Here is a 19162-nt window from a genome sequence, read left to right on the forward strand (position 1 = left end):
TAAGATCTTTATAATTCTTTTAAAAAGTTTAGTAATATCGTGCGTTGCACAGAATTTAAACAAGTAATATCGTGTGTTGCACGGGATGAGAGTAGAAGATATCTTAATTAGTTTTTTTTTTTTTCCAAAAGATTCTTAATTAGTTCATTCTCCATGTATAAGAGTTAACTTTTTAGTCCTTTTCAATCTATAGATTTATCGACTTTTTCATCATATACTCCTGAGTTATTTTTTTATTCACCAAATATCCAACTTTTTTTTCAAATTCACCAAAAACACTCAAAAAATTATCACAAAATGCGTGCCCTTAATGATGATTAACGGCAGTTAACTCCGTTAGTCATTAAGGCTAATTATGCCACGTGGAAACCTACGATTGGTTGTCATTTAAATTAAATAAATTCTTAAATAGTTATTTAATTAACTATTAAAAAAAAAAAAACCCACCAATAAATTAAGCAATTCTACTAAAACCCCAATTCACAAATACAATCAAATCAACAAGAATTGAAGAAAGATTAGAATTTTTTTTAAAATTATACTTTCAATAATGCGCTAAGAAGGGTCCATCTCCTTAAGGGATTTACGGACTTTGGATCGAATGAGGCGTTTCTGCTTGAAAATGGAGTCTAGTTTAGTAGCAGCAACATCGCCGAAACTGCCGATTTTGCCACCGTCAACGGCGGAGGAGCTCATTCTGACGGAGGAGAGTGAGGAAGGAGGAGGCCGTGCAAGGCGGCGGCACGGGCTGAGAAAGCGGAAGTGGGTGGTGGAAGAAGGTAGCGGAAGAGGTGTGTATTTGTGTAGGCGAGTCCGATCTACACAATTTTTTTCGAAACAAAATAGTAACAATATTTCACGAAAAATTGTGGTTTTTCCCCTCCTCAAATACCCAATAATTTAGGATGTTTCTACTATGGTCAATTGGTCATCCTTAAAATGACATCCTCTATTCTTAAATCCTATTGGTTGATTTTTCCTTTTCTTTTAAATGCTTGGTCAAACCACTTTTTAAATTTTTTTTTTAAATCATTTAAAAAAAAAAAATTAATTTCTGATTTTTCGAAAATCTTTTGTTTTTATATTTACATAATTATTTTATTAAAATCACATTTTAATAAAATCCAAAAATTAAAAAATTGGTCTTCATTGTTATTCTAGGTTCTTCAATTGGATGAAATTCAAGATTCTTCATCCATGGATGAAATAAACTACAAATTCATGATCGTTGTCTTGTAAATGCACTCACGTATCACGGAGATTGAACATATGCCCAGATCTACATAGCATATGCGAAATTTTTTAATTTTCGAAAATCGGAATTTGTGCGAGTCTGGGGGATTTCTTAATTTTAGAGTAATACATTTTAATTGATTGGACAATCTCAATTAAGGGATGCGAAATCGACAAATATATATAATCGAAAATAAAAAAAAAGTTTTACTTTATAATCTGGTTTCGTCGGGCAAATCTTGGTCTTGATAATTTGAACATTATATATGTTCATCAACATCGCAACTTATAGTGAAATAATAAGAATTATCGCAAACAATATAATCCGAGATTGCCATTGAAAATGCCTACAGGTCTTAATTTTTTACAATGCCGTTGAAAATAAAAAATTTGCACTACCATGCATCTATTCAGGACAGTGCAAATTTTCAATGGCATCTTATTTTTTAAAGTGCAAATTTTCAATTACGCCGATTTCGCATCCCTTGATTGAGATTGTTCAATTAAAATCTATTATTCTAGGATTAAAAACCAACTCAGATTCGCACAAACCTTGATTTCAAAAAACTTAAACATTTCACATATGTTGTGTATCGGGGTATATTTTCAATCTACGTCGATGTGTGAGTGTATTTACGGGACAAAGATAATGAATCTGTGGTTAATTTCATCCATGAATGAAGAACCTTGAAGAATAATGAAGAACAATATTTTGGTTTTAATTTTTTTAAATTTAATCTTATTTTTTTTATTTTAATAAAAACTGATTTTGATAAAATAATTATGAAAATCAAAAATAGATTTTCAAAAAATCATAAATTAATTTTCGGAAAAAAAGAAAATGAATTAAAAAAAGAAAAAATAAATAAAAAAGGTTCAACCAAGCATTAAAAAAAAATCAGCCAATCAGATTTAAGAATAGTGGTGGTCATTTTAAGTATAACCATTGTAGGATTTTTTAATAAATTTTCTTTTTCAGCAATTATATATCATGTACATTGACATGAATACATATTAAGAGTGAGGGATTAGTTCAAGTGGTCAGAGCTCTCCTCCCGATTTCAGGAAATCCTGGGATTGATTCTCATCACTCGCCCTTGTGGCTCTCCAAACATAAATACATATTAGTGAGAATAATTAGCAAAAGTGAAAATCATTAAAAATGTCAATTTAGAAACGAAGCATGCATAGTACACAAAGTAGCCTTAAGTTAACATGAATACATTATAGTATAGTTAGAATAATTAACGAAAGTGAAAATCATTAAGATGTCAATTCAGAAACGAAGCATGCATAGTAAACAATCTTTAAGTTATATTATACTAAATTAAGGTTAAATATTGACCACTTTTTTGCATCTCCCTTTCAATCCCTTTTATGTTTCGTGAGTTTGATTATTATTTGTTGTTGTAATGTTGAGAGGAAGGTGGTGGAACCAACAAACAATAGCTATGTTTGTGAGCGTGGGGGTCAGGCCACTTCATTTTGTGGGAAGCCCACTATTCTCAAGGATTTTCGTCCAACATATCATTTCTCATCTGCGTGCACTGTATGTTACCATATTTTATATTTCCACGTACGAACTACGAAGTACATAATAGTACATATTCATCCTTATCCTCACCATTCTTCATTACTTCTAAGGAGCCTTGCCTGCTAACTCAAGTCGAATTCACTTGTAAGAGGTTTTAATCCAATATTACTCTCCTTACCTACAAAAAATTAAAAAGTACATATTCATCCTTAACTGGAGAAATAATGGAGATCGGTCTTTTCAAAAGGAGTATTAAAGATAGGTATATATGGGTCATGCATGCTTGTACCAAGATTTATGTATCTCTGAGATGAACCTATTTGACAATTAACCAATAAATTTGAAAGTTGTTAATTGAGGGTTGTCAGTACTCATTGACACGTGAATTGAATATTTTAATTACATCATGTTTTAGGCTAATAAAAACATAAGAATTTCATGTGCTATGTTATGGTTACATGTCTTAGGCTAATACGAAGTACATAAAGAATGACACAATTTAGGTAAAATTTGGTAAGATTGTACCTCTACATGTAGTTAATTAATATTTATGTCCTAAATGCGCGAATACTTTCTTTGTTCTCAAATTCAATTTATATGGAGTACTAATGTACAAGTATTTCTCTTATGAATTGCACATACTTTGTTATTTTAGTAAATTTCTTCATATCAACCATTTTTCTCCCACGATTCTTACAATTTTTTTCACTATTACTTATATGCTCTCTTTCCGATTCTACTAGATGGAAACCCGTGCGATGCACGGTTTTTTCATCTAAGATTTTAATTATTTGATTCATTATATTTAATAATTTCAGACAAAATTACAAAAGTTTAATTTTTTTTTATACTATAATTTATAATGAATTTATTAAATATAAATAACTTGTAAATATGATATTTTTTCCGTTATATAAAATCTTTAATGTGAAACGATAAATTTTTAATAATTTAAATCCTAAATCATTATTCATTGTTTTACCATATCTTTTATTTCGATAGAATTACCAACCTTGTCCACAACCAACCTACTACATCAATGAACCATGAAATGATAGCCAAACTGAAATTGATATAGATTAAATCCTTACATTTACATAAAATAAATCAATATATTTACCAATAAATGAAAATTATTGCGATATAAAATCAAATCTATACATTGAAATTTTTTTATCATCTCCAAAAAAAACCAAAGCCATCCATATATTAATTATACAACATCTAATCGTATGTCATTACATAAACAAATAATCGTTAAGTATCCTAAATAAATACAACGTAACTAATAATTACAAATTTAAGTTTAAACATAAGATTTTAAAAATTACCCGGACATTGATGACCTAAAACCAACACAAAATTACCAACACAAAATTCGCTTGATGGGGTTTTATTGATTCGAAATTTTATTTGTGTCGTATGATGTGTTAGATCTGCATGTAAAAAAACATTTAGTAAATAAAACATAAACATATAATCGTTGAGTATCCCAAATTAATTAATACAATGTAACTATGTAACTAATAATTAGAAATGCTAATTTAAACATAGGATTTTAAAAATTAAGCTAAAAATTACCCGGCCATTGATGACCAAAAATTAACACAAAATTACTATCACAAAATTCGCTTGATGAGGTTTTTTATTGATACGAAATTTTGTTTGTGTCGTATGATGTGTCAATTTTTAACGGTAGGTATCACAAATTTTAATTTAACGAACAATTCGTATTTCTTACCATAATTACTATCAAAATTTATCTTACTCGTAGTATTGAATTAATAAATTTATCTTTTCCTATATTTTTACTTTACGTTTTTTCATTAAAATAATTTAATTCGTGGATTATAATCTACGTGGCATTAAAATTTTAGATATATCAAACCTAATTCGTTACTTTTATCTAGGTGGCGACATAATTTTTTAACTCAAAAATAAAATACAAATCTTTCTTTTTATTGGTCGAAATACATATATATTTCTTACGTGGCGCTCCGAATGCTCTCGAAAAATGCCTACTAAAATATATATATATATATATATAAAAAAAAAAAAAAAAAAAAAATATATATATATATATATATATATATATATATATATATATATATATATATATATTTTAATACATTTCAGTTACCGTAAAAAAAAAAAGGAAAAAAATCACTATTACTTATTCTCTCTTTCCAATTCTATTTTTAATACTCCATCCGTTTCGTATTAATTGCAACACTTTCCTTTTACATCCGTTTTATATTAATTGCACCACTTTTATATTTGGAAAGGACCCACCATTATTTTATAATTTCTTTCTCCCACTAACCCCTCTTTCACAAATATATTATTATGTCTCTTTACAACCAATCCCACTTATACTACTTATTTTATTATTATTTCTCTCTCCTACCAACAATACTTTATATTATAAAAAAATCTTCTTTTGATCCCCACTCTACAACAGCCTAATGTTATGATTAATACAAAATGGAGGGAGTACATTTCAGTATACTGTCTGAAAAATAAAAAAAAGGAAAAAAAGGGGGGGGGGGGGTTTACACTCCCTTACCAAAATCTGAGAATTTGGCATATTGACAAAATACCTATTCCATTAGTTGTCTAATTTGAACCCAAATAAATGTGTCAAATACTCCATTTGTTGAAATTATTGATAAATAAACAAATGTCGATACATAAATATTTCAAATAGTTTATTTCTATCCTCATACGTAGTACAAGTATAATTTGAGGATGGAAGAACTAGGAAAGTGGATCACTAGAATAAGAGAACATGCATCCAATTGATTTCTATGGGCATTTATAGTAACAAAGTGGTACAAAATGTGGAGTGGATTTTGTGTTCTCACTATTTTCTTGTAAAGCGGCCTAAATCGAGAATTATGTATTTGGTACTTACTCTTTTTTTTTTTTTTTTTAATACTCATAATATTTTCCTAAAATGAAAAATGAAAATGTCAAAAATATTTGCAATATATTATAATTGATTTTTTTGTTTTTTTGGGTGAAAGTTACACTATTATCCTTATTAAGAGTCTACTTTACCTACTTAATTATACACCTATAGTCTCTCAATCTCATTTAATATGTGTTAAGTCATGTGATTATGTAAGACTCATTTTTCTTAAATATCGTGAAAAAGTGAGTATCGCAAGATAAGGTATTTTATAAGTATTAATTTATTAAAATAAAAAACCAATTTACGTTTTCTCATTGTATATTTGTATTATTGTATGGGCGGCTTCCCGACCTTCCGTGACTATCTAGCATACTTCACTAAAAGGTCCTCCTCACCTTTATAGTCCATTTTCTTAATGAGTCTAAAAAAAGCATCAAACCTTGTCAAACTACTTTCAAATCTTCCAATTTTTATAATTCCTACATTAGGTTTAGATTTGGATAATGTTTAATTATCTATTTATTTTTTAGTAAAGGAGTGCTACTCGAGCACTTACAAAATGATCCATCCTATTATACTCTAGTCCAAGTACATGCTTCATTACACTGTTTTGATAAGATTCAAAACATTAGAGCTAATAAATAATTGCAACATTAAGAATTTTAAATGATTTATGTAGTAATTCTATACACAATATTTTCATTCTCTTTCCACCACTTGATAATAATAAATTCGAATTTGAATCACACATACCTTATTTTGGCTTAACTTGAAATCTAGTTATATGCAGGCATATGGTGAATAGAGCCAATGTCTACTTAACAATCATCCGACTTTTCAAATTTAAGCTTACTAAAACTATATATCGACAAGTTGTTTTAAATAAACTATAAACAAGTAATTAACACTCCATCACTAAGACAATATGCTTCAGTCTATATCTTTGATTAGTGATAGATATGATCACTTAAAAACTTAACATTTTTGCCTTTAATTTTTTTTTTTTGTTTTTCAATTTTTATTTAGTTCCTTTTGTGTGGCCGTCAAAAGCTCTGTAATTCATCTGGAGTTTTTTTTTTTTTTTTTTTAATGCTTGGCACGTTATGCATAAATGCAAGAATCTTTGATATAATTTGACCCTTAAATTAAAATATAAGTTCAACCTAACGCCGATAATTGCAATTTCGCATGCACAAGAATGACATAGCTCGTGCTACTTGCTCCACTAAAGATTTTGTCATTCATGGTAGAGTAGTAATCATGCGACTCCCATATAATTGTTAGTTATGAAAATTAAAATAATATCATATGTTCACCTAGTTTTTGGTCTTTTCTTGGGAAGGTAAATTAGTGTTTTGAGTATCATATGCTATACGAACTATTTATATATTTTAATGATTTTTTTTATTAAATATACTTACCTCCGTTTTTTTTAGTTGACACGTATTTTTTTTTTAAAAGCGTTTTTTTTTAAGTTGACACGTTTCCTTTTTGAATAAGTTTTTTACTTTGCATTTACTAGCTACCTCACTTGCTTTATCATTCTCTCTCATCTCCTAAATATGTATGCCTAAATTGAATGTGTCAATTATATAGAAATGGAGGAAGTATATTATAGGTTATAAATAATTGCATATTAAGCATAAAGGTGAAAGATGATCGTACTAATCAATACATATTATGACCCTAGCATGGTAACAACCCACCTTATGCTACAAACATGGCCATGGAAAATCTCTCGAAAACAAGTAAAAGTAAAATGAAAATGAAATTTTATTGAAATCCTTTTTTTTTTTTTTTTTTGGTACAGCAAGCTAGGCCAAAAACTGAACAAATTTGGATTTAATGTGTCACTGCCGCGCTAAATTGGATAAGAATTATTTTCTGAGTTTTTATATATTTTCAATGTAATAAAGCCAATTTGTTTTTTTGTTGTTTAGAGAGTTACAATAGGCAAGGGTGAGAATCGATCCTAGGATCTCCTGGAATCGGGAGGGAAGGTCTAATCACTTGAGCTATCCCTCACTCTCAATAAAGCCAATTTGTAATTTGTCTAAACTTAATTTCCCTACAGTACAATACTTCCTCCGTTCTATTAATATTGCAACAAGGATGAAATTACGCATCCCAAAGCACATTTTATATGCTAAATATCTATAATTTTGTAAGAGTAAAATTTATAAGAAGTTGATATTGTGAAAGTATTTTATGAGACGAATCCAACAAGATCCCACATGACTATATTTTGCTTAACGTATAAATCATATTATATGATCAAACAAGAGTGATGAATAGTGCAAAAAGTCCATTATTGCAATATTAATAGAACGGAAGAAGTATATTTTTATCTAAACTTAATATATAATGATTATCAAAATAATATCTTAACCTATTTTGTTTGAACCTATTTAATATATATTGTCTGAAATAAGTCAAAATAAGTTGATGAAAACGAGGATTTAATTGCTTGTTAATTAACCTGACTCGACCATACCTAGAGACTAGAGCCCATCCATCTACACTAAGGCCAAGCTTGACTCCCAATCTATAGCTAGGTAGCCACCTCTAGTCTAGTTGAGCACTTTAGTTACTCCAATGGTTGACTATAAGTATAATAGGATATTGAGATTAAAGATAAGAGACAAGGTAGATCTTTCCCACCCGCACGCTTTCGGGTGATTTGTGGAGATTTCCTACAAAAATCATAACAAGAGAAGTAGGCAAAATGCTACAAGTAGGGACACAATATATAATACAATGTCTAAAAAATGTGAGATAATCTTGAGTTGCTACAAATCTTTAAGCACTTTTTTACTTAATGATGCTTAAAAAAAGTGGGATTTTGTGTGCATATACGGCCCCCTCTTTGTGAAGCACAAATATTGATTGTTGTTGGAAAAAAAAATTAAAGAAGGTGGGTAATAATACAACAAACACCAATATTGGCAATATAATGTGGAACGTAACTCGATTAGATTCACTGACTTTCCCTAGAAAAATCCCATGGCTTAAAAGTGTATTATCTTTATAACTTAACCAACCAAATTACTTGAATATGTTAGTCAGTTTAGTGTGCTCCACTTTCAGCTCAAATGAGTGGAATGAGTAGGTGGTTGTCAGATGTTGTGCATGAGGAAAAGGAAATTGAGAAATGGATTTATATAACAATTTAGACATGTTTTGATACTGTTACATTTGTATTTAGAGAATGCATTGGTCTGATCCAACGGTTAAGGCTTATGCAACGGTTTAATGGATTCAATAGACGTTGTCCATGTTGATCTAGTAGTCAAAAGTTATGGTACTAAAGTATAATTTTCCTCGTCTTCGCCATAAGAGATGCATTGTATCAAAGATCTTGATGATTTATGTACTTATATCCATCTATTATTGATACCAAGTGCAGTGTAGGCTTTGAATTTTTGGTACAGTGTAAATAATAATGTTATATGCTCTTAAAAATTGTCATGTAGAGAGACCATTAAAGTAATACTTAGTATGAAACTATCTGAATATGAATTTATCTGAATATAACTAAATCTGAATTAACTAACCCTTATATGAGCTTATATTTCTTGAAATAAATGCAATTTAGGTGAGCAATATATATGCCCCTAAGCTAATGAGAGAATATAGACCCATTAAGGGAATGTGCTATTCAGATCAAGTTTAATATTATTCAACTTGAGAAATTGTTCTGCACTATCTAGGAAGCATGTAAGCTACAAATGATCTCAATAGATCGAGCTTTGGGCTGCCCAAATAAAAATGAAGAGTTGGGTACAAGGGTTACCCAATATACGTTGGATAGAGTACATTTGAGATTTTACTAAGGTTGCATTTGGAAACAAGAAATTCATTTCAAATAACTAAATTGAATTTCTGGAATTGAAATGATGGATTTTAAATTCTAAATTTTTGTTTGGGAAACATAAGAATTTTAAGTATAGAAATTCAAATTATATGGGTAATCAATAATGTTGTCGCAATTCTACTCGATCGTCTATGCAAAAGACCCAGAGCAAGCCTGCAACTCTAAATTAAAATAAATTGCTAATGATGATTCAGAAAGGAAAAAAAACAAAAAAAACCTTATCTAAATTAATTAAATTGCAAAGAAAAATGATAAAGTTAATAGAATGGCATACAGGTTTCAAGGAGGAAAGGAAAGATTGTAAAGCTAAGCTTGCTTAAGCCTTTAATGGTGGCTGAGAGGAAGAGAGAGAGTCGGGGAGAGCAAATTTTGGATTTGAAATGACTACCTTTGGGAATGGATTTCAAATCCTATGGGCAAATCCAAATGCAAATACTTGGTATTCCCAAACATATGAGCTGGGCTAAATCCATCATTTCAAATGAAATGTTCAATACCAAACAGGCCATAAGATTATTTAAGAATTCATAAATAAGGGTTTAATAAATTTATAAACTTTAAAGACTGTCACAAACCAGAAAATTTCCTTCCCTGAATATCATCATTACGGAGTATATGTTGTTGATAAAGCATATCATTTCAATAAATAAACATAGCAATCGCTCTCTCTGTATGAAACAATTTTTCTAAATTCACTTGCCAAACTTGTATCTAAATATACGATGACTCTAATATATAGCTGTCTAAATCTATAATTAAGCCACTGCAATAAAAGAATTGAACTGGAACAGGGATCTCGATGTTGGACGTCAAAATTGCAGATTGAAAGAAGAACTCCTAATCCTTGTGATGCTAAATAGTAACGAAATCGGGTACGGAATGGGAGGTTCCTGCTTCCCCATGATAACCCAATCGAGCAATGACTTTGACTTTAAAACCAGGGACACCCTGTTTAACATAATGCCAAATAAAGACGTCAGGCTAAACTCCACGGACTTCAACACTTCATTCCGGAAACTGCACTTAGGTAACTCTCTCTCTCCGTCCCCAAGGTAAACATTAGTATGAGGCACAGGGTTAAAGGAAGGGGAAAAGCAGAGTAAATTTTTTTTTAAAAAAGGATAAAAAAAAACACTTGTACAATGTTAAGGAGTATTATGTTAGCTGAGTTGGTACTGTCTTTATTAGCACTCCATAATTGTTAACTTCAACTGGACAGAGATCTTAGAAAAAAGAACCTTGTAATGAGCAAAAAAAAAACAAAAATGATAAGCGAAGAAACCTAAACCTGTCTAAGGAAAATGTGTCTCGCAGCTGAGTCAGTATACTCATTGACAGGCTATCGGGAAGAGATCGTGTAGCTAGACTTGGACTTCATGGACTTGGCATGCTGAGCTCCGAAGCATACCACTCACAATAACCTGAAAGGAGATGATTAGGAAGATTAATCCACTGAGATCCACGAGCTAATGATCGCTCCAAAGTATAGTCACATAGTCAGGTTTAGGTACATACCTCAAGTTTCTTAGATCATTCTCCATAACAAACTCCACAACATTATAGCATGCCTGTTAAGATAACATGGAGACGTAGTTAGCAAACGAGTGGAAAAAAATATTCTTGTAGACATCCTCTATCCCACGAGACCTCCCACTTGATACCCTGTATCCCATCTAATTGTTATAGGCACCTAAATAAGTTAAAACAGATCAATACTATTCAAGTTTAGTAACGTCATTGAGGTAGCAAAACCATAAATCTATAGTAAGATGTGGTAACACCAAAGTAATATAGTTGGACATGGCAATAAACTAACACCAAGTGGGATACAAGTATAGAAGTTTCCTACTCTTTTAAGTGTCAAAGATTGATCACAATCAATATTTCACATCCAAGCTGTTTCTGGAAAACACTTTTAAGTCTTCCAGCTTTGATGGGTGGATGATTAGATTAGTATATTCATCCTCAGACACGAGAAAGGTTGTAAAGTTAGACCAACTCCCTGTAAAGATGACAATGCAACAGGAGAAAGGTTTCCACAATTAGACAGGAATGCAAGAAAATCAATTGACTGAAGGAAACGAATTCAATACAGTTCACAAAAAAACATACTACAGAATACAATCACAAGACAAATCAGGTAGTAAGCAATAACCCTATCCAACCCCTAAAGAAAAAAGAGGGAAAATAAATAACATTTGACCAGGATCAACATGTGCAATTTAGCACATAGTAAACCAATTAAAAAGCGGCAATTCTTGTACCTCCTCAAAGCCAATCTTCCAAGGAGTTTGTAACGCAATGATTCAGACTGATGAATGGCACAAAGCCCACTGTTGTTAAGTTTTTGAGCATAGAGCTTAACAGTATTCTATGGAAACTTAAACCTTTTTCTGCACAACAGAGGTCAATTCCCTAATCCTACGATCTTTGACACCTGAATTGTAAAAAAAGCAAATTATCAGCACTTGTTGAATCTCTATAAAAAAAAGTAAAAAGCCAATATCTGCCCCAATTCATTCCTTGTAGAAAAATATATTAAAGATTATTGTTACATTCAGGGCACTGAAACATGATCCCATGTCAATGATCAATCAAATCGACTGAATGCATACTTCAAATTGCCATAACCCCAACTAAAATGAAACTGTACTTTCACAAAGCTTATATCTTTTCTGTCCATGAATCCTTCAACGAAAACCTCTACTATGTAATGAACTGTCTTAAGGGAAGGGTATTACGAGTTGCTTAGTTAGTTAATAGTGATCAAATGTAGTACATGAGAAGAGTAAATAGGCAATGCACTGAGAGATGCCACCTGTGCACATGAGACAAAAGAACTCAGTCTAGAATCATCCTAGGGAGAGGGAGAATGTAAGTATAAAAAGGGAAGAGGGATAATGAGAAAGTAGGCAGAATTTTGGAGTGAATCCTTTGAGACTTGTGACCTAAAGTCACTATTGGAGAGTTGTGACCTCAAGTCACTAATATGAGCTTTGTAGGCTAAACCTACTACCTTATGTAAGAAATCATAAATCTGTTTAATCAAATTTCCAAGCTTTCCCCTTTAAATTTCCTCTTAATCAGTAAAGTGTACAAGTTAGATTTAAAGTCCATTACATATTATACTGAAACTCTATTCATCACTAGTAAATTGTCCCTAAATCGTGGCTGTAAATAGTAATTCTTTTCATCCACACTTCACCTGCTTCAGTACGAGCTCCTTATTTTACTGTTGCAAACAAATAGTGGACGTAACTTAATTCTACTACTCGAAAGTGCAGACAACACTATAAGGTAAGACTTCATTTTCAATATACTAGCAATTGGCATTGAAAAGATACAGAGTAGTGAAGAGTGAAAGCATCTTTTTCATTCCCAAACCACAATCCACCCCCTTTAAACCCTCCCCTGCCCGGAAAATAACGAAAACATGCATAACAAACCTTCTACAACATGATTAAGCTATATAAGAGAAAAGATGCAACACATAACAATGGAATGCAAGTACAAATACAGCCGTGCATATACCAATTCTACATTTCGACATTTTCTTCCAGATGATCTAACAACATGCTACAGCTTATCACACATTACATGAATGCCAAACTAGTTCAAGACATAAATCAATTGTTCCGAATGAGAAATGATGCAACACATAACAATGGAGTGCAAATACTAATACAGCAATGAATATACCAATTCTACATTTGAACATTTTCTTCCAGATGATCTAGCTACATTCTACGGCTTATCACACATTCCTGAATACCAAACTAGTTCGAGACATAAATCAATTGTTCCGAATTTCGCCTTACAGATGGAAATACCAATTCCTTATCAAATTACGAAGAATTAATTAAATTCCACATACACACATAATCAAACGGAACAACAATCCTATAGTATAAAGTAAAAAGATAAATAAATCATTTACCAAGAACATAGGAGTGACACGCACTTTAACACTAGAGTATTCATCTTCTGCCAATCTCCCTTGTCAGAACTTCATTAGAGCAAACCATCAGTCACTAACTACACCAAAATTCATCAAACCCACGTCAAAAAATCAGAAATTTGATCATAAAATTAGCATATAACATAATTTAACTGCTATAAATCCAATTAGGCAAGTTTACATTCAATTGGAAAGTATAAATCGTATAATTAAGGTACGTTTATAAAATAAAATTGAATACCTTTCGTATCTTTGATCATTTGGGTCGCCATGATTGATTGGATGTTTCCAGTAAACGAGCTCTGATTAAACAGAAAACCCTAAGAGTAAGAAGTTGTACTGTGATTCTTTGAAGAATGAAGAGAGTGAAGTTGTGAAATATGAGTAGCTTCTGGAACTCGTGAGGAAGGGCCATGATTTTGGTGTGGACGTTAAGTTGTTCACTGGGTTACATTTTTTTGTTGGATGTTGAATGAGCTTGCAAGGATTTTTTTGGCTTCCACACTAGTGCACTACACTAAACATTCATTTCCGATGTTGTTGTGCACTTGTGCGCATGTGACTATGTGAGGTATGTAATTTGGATCGATGCAAGAAACTAGCATAATTGTAGATTTACAATATTTTTACTTTTTAACGATCTATTTAGTTCAACTTTGCAAGTTAGACTTATTGAGAGTGAGGAAAAATCTTTAGCACCTTAGACCCTTAGTGGGATTTGATCATATGTTTTAAGTCATGAGGTTAAATCCATACCATTGGGTCAAGTTTTGCTTAATACATCTTCATTATTATGAAATGCGTCTATTGTTTTTATGTGTAGTCATATAAATGAAGTTTGTGTTTGCTAACTCCATAAAATACCACATAAAAACTCGAAAATAACATCTTATGTGCTAAGAATTGGACCATGTAAAATTAGAACTTGATTGAATTGAACGAATAATCTAGCTGATTCAGTTTCATATTGATCTAGTTATGCTTGATCTTTCTAAAATATGTCACTATATACTTGGATTAACCCGCTAAACAGTCAATCAAGTTTGATGCAGTAAGGATCCAATACACACCAACACAATAAAGATGGGAGAATCTAAACTACAAATTAATCCCACCAACATGGTTAAATCGAACCAAATACATTTTTTTAAAATTAACAAATTAAAACCTGCTTCCCAATCCATGAACCACCTAAACCATAATGGGTAATAGCACACATCCTTAGACTCACGATCTAGCCCAAGTCAAGCCAACACTACTCAAAACTGCGAACAACCCAACCCATTAACAAACTTAGTCCAATTATGTGTTATGGATCCTCCCCTAGTCCGCTACAAATCTTTCCTATACTAATTAACCTTTGTGACTAACCCTGATTGCAGCATTAGGTCATTTGGATGAAACATAAGATTAAGGCCAAGTAAGGTTAATTAGTAGCTAGAGTAGTCACATTAGTAAGAGTACTTGTTTGTTGAAGGTAATTGTAGGTAGTGGAATAGAGAAATAAAAGATAATTAAACTTAACAACTAATAAGGGAAAATGAGTGAAGAAGATCAAGAGAAGGGAAGAGTAAAACGGATATCGATATTTGATCATTATAAGGAAAATGATAATATGATTATATAAGACTTAGGCCCCATTCACTTTACCTTATTTTTATTGAACTGAAATTATTTTTGCTGAACTGAAATTATTTTTGCTGAACTTAAAGTATTTTTACTGAAATGAAATTAATTTTACTGAACTGAAATTATTTTTGCTGAACTAAAATTATTTTTACTGATTTTCTATTATATATATTCTTTAAAGTTACTGAATTTTACTGAACTAAAATTATTTCCACTAAACTGAACTTATTTTTACTAAACTGAAATTATTTTTACCGAGCCGAAATTTTTACTGAACTAAAATTATTTTTACTGAATTGAAATTATTTTTACTTAATATTATTTTTTTAAGGTGAAGTGAACAGGGCCTTAACTTAGATAAGCTTACAAGGTCGTGTTAAAAAGTCAAAATTCTATTATGCGTAATATCAATAAAGGAAGTGCTAAAACACACAATGAATATCCAAATTTTGAGGTCCACTTAGATAAAAGATTATTTGATATTGGTCACATTGCACTCATTCGTTGACAACTATAAACTTATAAACCTATAACCATACTCCGTATGAGTGTACTACACTTCACTTGTATAAACATATACTCGTATAAGTTATGCGACCTAAATCAAATTTGAGACCAACAGATTTGCCACTTTTCTCACTCGCTAAATATTCTATATTTTTATATTAATGAAAAATAAGCCGTAGAAATGGAGAGGGTAGTAAAGTCAATAAACAAAAACTAGGGTTTGTACGAGACGTTGGGCTTTGATACAGTATTTGTGTTGTTTTCCTTCAACAATTTTCAGTTCTTCTCTGCCGAGCTATACTCTCTTCAACCTGGCCATCTCCATAACTCGAAACCCTTTTTTCTGCGTTAAGAGAGAGAAAATCAAAGCAGCAGCAAGCCAGCAACAATGGAGTCAAGAGGTTTGACCCCGAAAGAGCAAGGCATCCAAATGATGCTTGCTGCTGATGTTCATCTTGGCACCAAAAATTGCGACTTTCAGATGGAGCGTTACACCCACAAACGCCGTTCTGACGGTATCTCTCTCTTATTCTGATTGAATTTATTGAGTTTTATAAGAATTAATCATATAAATTTGTCTTGCATTTTGTTTATTAGATTTAAATCTATGTTTTATATTCTGGGGTGTACTTATTTTTGTGTTAAAACTGTTTTAGAGTGATTAATGAGATAGAAATTGATGTTATTGTTGATGGGGTTTTGTTGTTTTTTGAAACAAATGCAATGCAATTTAAAGGTGTTAATTTGCAGTTGTTTCTGTATAAGAGGAATGTGGATGGGGTTATTACTAATTATGGATATTGCGCTTGCAATGCTGTTATAGTTTTGAGCTTATTATTCCATTTGTTTGGAATTAATAGTCATGTTGATAGTGTAATTCGAACTAGTAATGCGACGACTAAATACGAATAGTGGTATTTTAGGCTGTATTGGTTGGACAAGTTAGAGTCTGAATACTAGGAAGAATATAATAAGGATATGCTGGGTTAGTCCTTTTCTCTAATGCATTATGGGTTATACTCAAGTATTACACCCATTTCAAGTATTACACCCATTTCAGTTGTCCAATATGTGGTTTGTAGGCAAATGGAAGAGTCGATTCGATTGATTATAGGTTTTGGCTTTATAGATTTTATATTTGAAGACTTTTATACCAGTGTGTATGGTACCTAATTGTTGTGGAATAATGTATGAATGTAGTAGAATACATACTCTGTAATGGTATGTTGTTCTTCAAGCTACCTGAGACATGACAAGGTACATGGTGTTAGGGTGACCACTTTTCGAATTTTCATTTTTTTTTGGTTATCTGTTAGTTCAAGCAAGCTGCATTATTGGATATTAGTTTGAAAGTGTGAATATAAGAACAGAAGGTCGATTTTCCCTTTTTTGATTGGTTTAGATGTTTTTAATTTTGTCTCCCCTGCAACATTTCAATTCTGTGTGGATATTAGTTTCACTATTATGGTTCAAATTCCTAAACATTATTGGATAAGAGATGCTACACCTTATCTAAATCTGACAACATGTACTATCAGGTATTCACATCATAAATTTGGGAAAGACATGGGAAAAACTTCAATTGGCTGCTAGGGTTATTGTTGCTATTGAAAACCCTCAGGACATTATTGTTCAGTCAGCCAGGCCATACGGTCAGAGAGCTGTGCTGAAGTTTGCTCAGTACACTGGAGCCCAGGCTATTGCAGGAAGGCATACTCCTGGAACCTTCACCAATCAGCTTCAGACCAGTTTCTGTGAACCTCGTCTTCTCATTCTGACTGATCCACGTACCGATCACCAGGTTATTGCCTCATCTACATGTGCTAACATTTTTTTGAATTTATATTTCATCATTTATTGCTGTCTTGTTCATTCTTCTGATGTATAGCATTGAATTGTCTTCAGCCTATCAAAGAGGGTGCTCTTGGAAATATCCCTACCATTGCTTTCTGTGACACTGATTCACCTATGCGATATGTTGACATTGCCATCCCCGCTAACAACAAGGGCAGGCACAGCATTGGTTGTTTGTACTGGCTACTGGCTAGGATGGTTCTTCAAATGCGTGGAACCATTGGCGTTGGACAGAAATGGGATGTTATGGTGAGTTTAATTTTGGTGATTACTTAGCGGACATTGTATTGGTACCTTTTACGTAAAGTTGTGTTTGTGATATTACCACCTCTTCACTTTGCAATATGTGACGAGGCAAGGATTGTAGCTGACAACATTGTATTTATCCGTCTCTGGATTTGTTCTTGTGGTAATTTAAGTACAAGAGACACGGTGCCACAGTGTTATAGAGTGAAACTAGTTACTTCTACCTCTTTAATTTGCGATTCACAAGAAGTAACGCCAAGTATCCTGCTGTAATTGGGTACTTTGTCTGTTTAGCTGATATTAATATGCCTACTTTGTCTAGGTTGACCTGTTCTTTTATCGAGAGCCGGAAGAGCGAAAAGAAACAGAAGAGCAAGAAGCTGTTGTTGCTGACTACGGTGACTATGGTGGTGCTGCTCTCATTGGAGACCAGTGGGCTTCTGCTCCACTTCCTGAGGGGATTGCTTCAGCTGGTCAAATTCCTCTAGTTTCTGATGCTGAGTGGGCTACTGCTCCAGGTAACCATATTTCTTTTTTTTTTTTCATAGATGGGCTAAATTTCCCGTTGCGACTGTTGATTATGGAAAATCATTGGGAACTGTGAGCCTTTTTTTATTAAATCTAACATTTAGTGCTTTAACTTGATAATTTTAACTTGATCAGTGGAATGTCAGTATTTATTCTCAAGTTAGTGGATGATTTCACTCTTTCATATACACTATATGGTGCATCTCAAGTTCTCAACATAGACACATACATATGAATTTGCCTTTCTCAGATTGCAGTTGCGGGGGGGCCGGTGAATTAGCCCCTCTTCATAATGTTTTCACATTGGAATTCCACAGCTGCAATCCGAGAAAGGCAAATTCATATGTGAAAGTATTCATCTTCAGTCCAATTTAAAAACTATGTACAGAGTAGCATTCCTATACCAAATCTCATACCGCGAGTTAATCAACACTGTTCCCGTGTATAGAATTAACAATTCAATAAAATATACATCCAGTAGATGTAAGAGTTGGACTATGTATGTAGACTCACGAATCTTAGCTTTTGTAGTGTAAGTAGATGAGAGGAAACTGTGATGTGCCTACAGTGATTATTTTTGTCTGTGCTTTCTACAGCTCCAGTAGCAGCAGCAGCAGTATCAGCAGAAGCTCCAGTATCTTCGATTTCCGAAGGTTGGGAAGAGGTTGCTGCTCCACCCGCTTCTGGATGGTAATGAGCAGTAGTACAGGGGACAAAATCTTGTTCATCAAAGGCAACCCTCAAAATTTTGGCATTGAATTAAAAGCAACACACTTTGATACACTTCTAGTTGTAGACAATGAAGTAATGTGACACCAGTGATTGTAATCCAATCAGTGTTTTTGTTTTAATGAGATAGTTCATCATCTGAGTTTCAGAGATTAA

General features: G+C 32.2%; 1 protein-coding gene and 1 long non-coding RNA gene across 2 annotated transcripts; one reads left to right on the forward strand and one right to left on the reverse strand.

Moving 5' to 3' along the window:
• Positions 1 to 10120: 10120 nt before the first annotated feature.
• On the reverse strand, positions 10121 to 14077 carry LOC110710405. The gene is made up of 6 exons (XR_002509161.1): positions 13755 to 14077; positions 13493 to 13590; positions 11820 to 11992; positions 11071 to 11123; positions 10844 to 10976; positions 10121 to 10503 (listed from the first exon to the last, which is right to left on the reverse strand). It is a non-coding gene; the product is annotated as an uncharacterized LOC110710405 (long non-coding RNA).
• Positions 14078 to 15847: 1770 nt separating this feature from the next.
• Positions 15848 to 19162, forward strand: LOC110710295 (40S ribosomal protein Sa-2-like). Its single transcript, XM_021888573.1, has 5 exons — positions 15848 to 16164; positions 17188 to 17450; positions 17555 to 17752; positions 18072 to 18267; positions 18874 to 19162. The coding sequence occupies exons 1-5, from the start codon at positions 16038 to 16040 to the stop codon at positions 18969 to 18971; spliced, it is 882 nt and encodes a 293-aa protein (XP_021744265.1). The 5' UTR covers positions 15848 to 16037; the 3' UTR covers positions 18972 to 19162.

The sequence above is a fragment of the Chenopodium quinoa genome, unplaced genomic scaffold (assembly GCF_001683475.1).
Source record: "Chenopodium quinoa cultivar QQ74 unplaced genomic scaffold, ASM168347v1, whole genome shotgun sequence".
Classification (NCBI taxonomy): domain Eukaryota; kingdom Viridiplantae; phylum Streptophyta; class Magnoliopsida; order Caryophyllales; family Amaranthaceae; genus Chenopodium; species Chenopodium quinoa.

Bases quoted from the DNA above. Each gene is read 5' to 3' on its own strand.
- LOC110710295 (XM_021888573.1), top strand. From the start codon at position 16,038: ATGGAGTCAAGAGGTTTGACCCCGAAAGAGCAAGGCATCCAAATGATG. The intron at 16,165-17,187 runs GTATCTCTCTCT...ATGTACTATCAG, and splicing joins CCACAAACGCCGTTCTGACG to GTATTCACATCATAAATTTG. The intron at 17,753-18,071 runs GTGAGTTTAATT...TACTTTGTCTAG, and splicing joins GACAGAAATGGGATGTTATG to GTTGACCTGTTCTTTTATCG.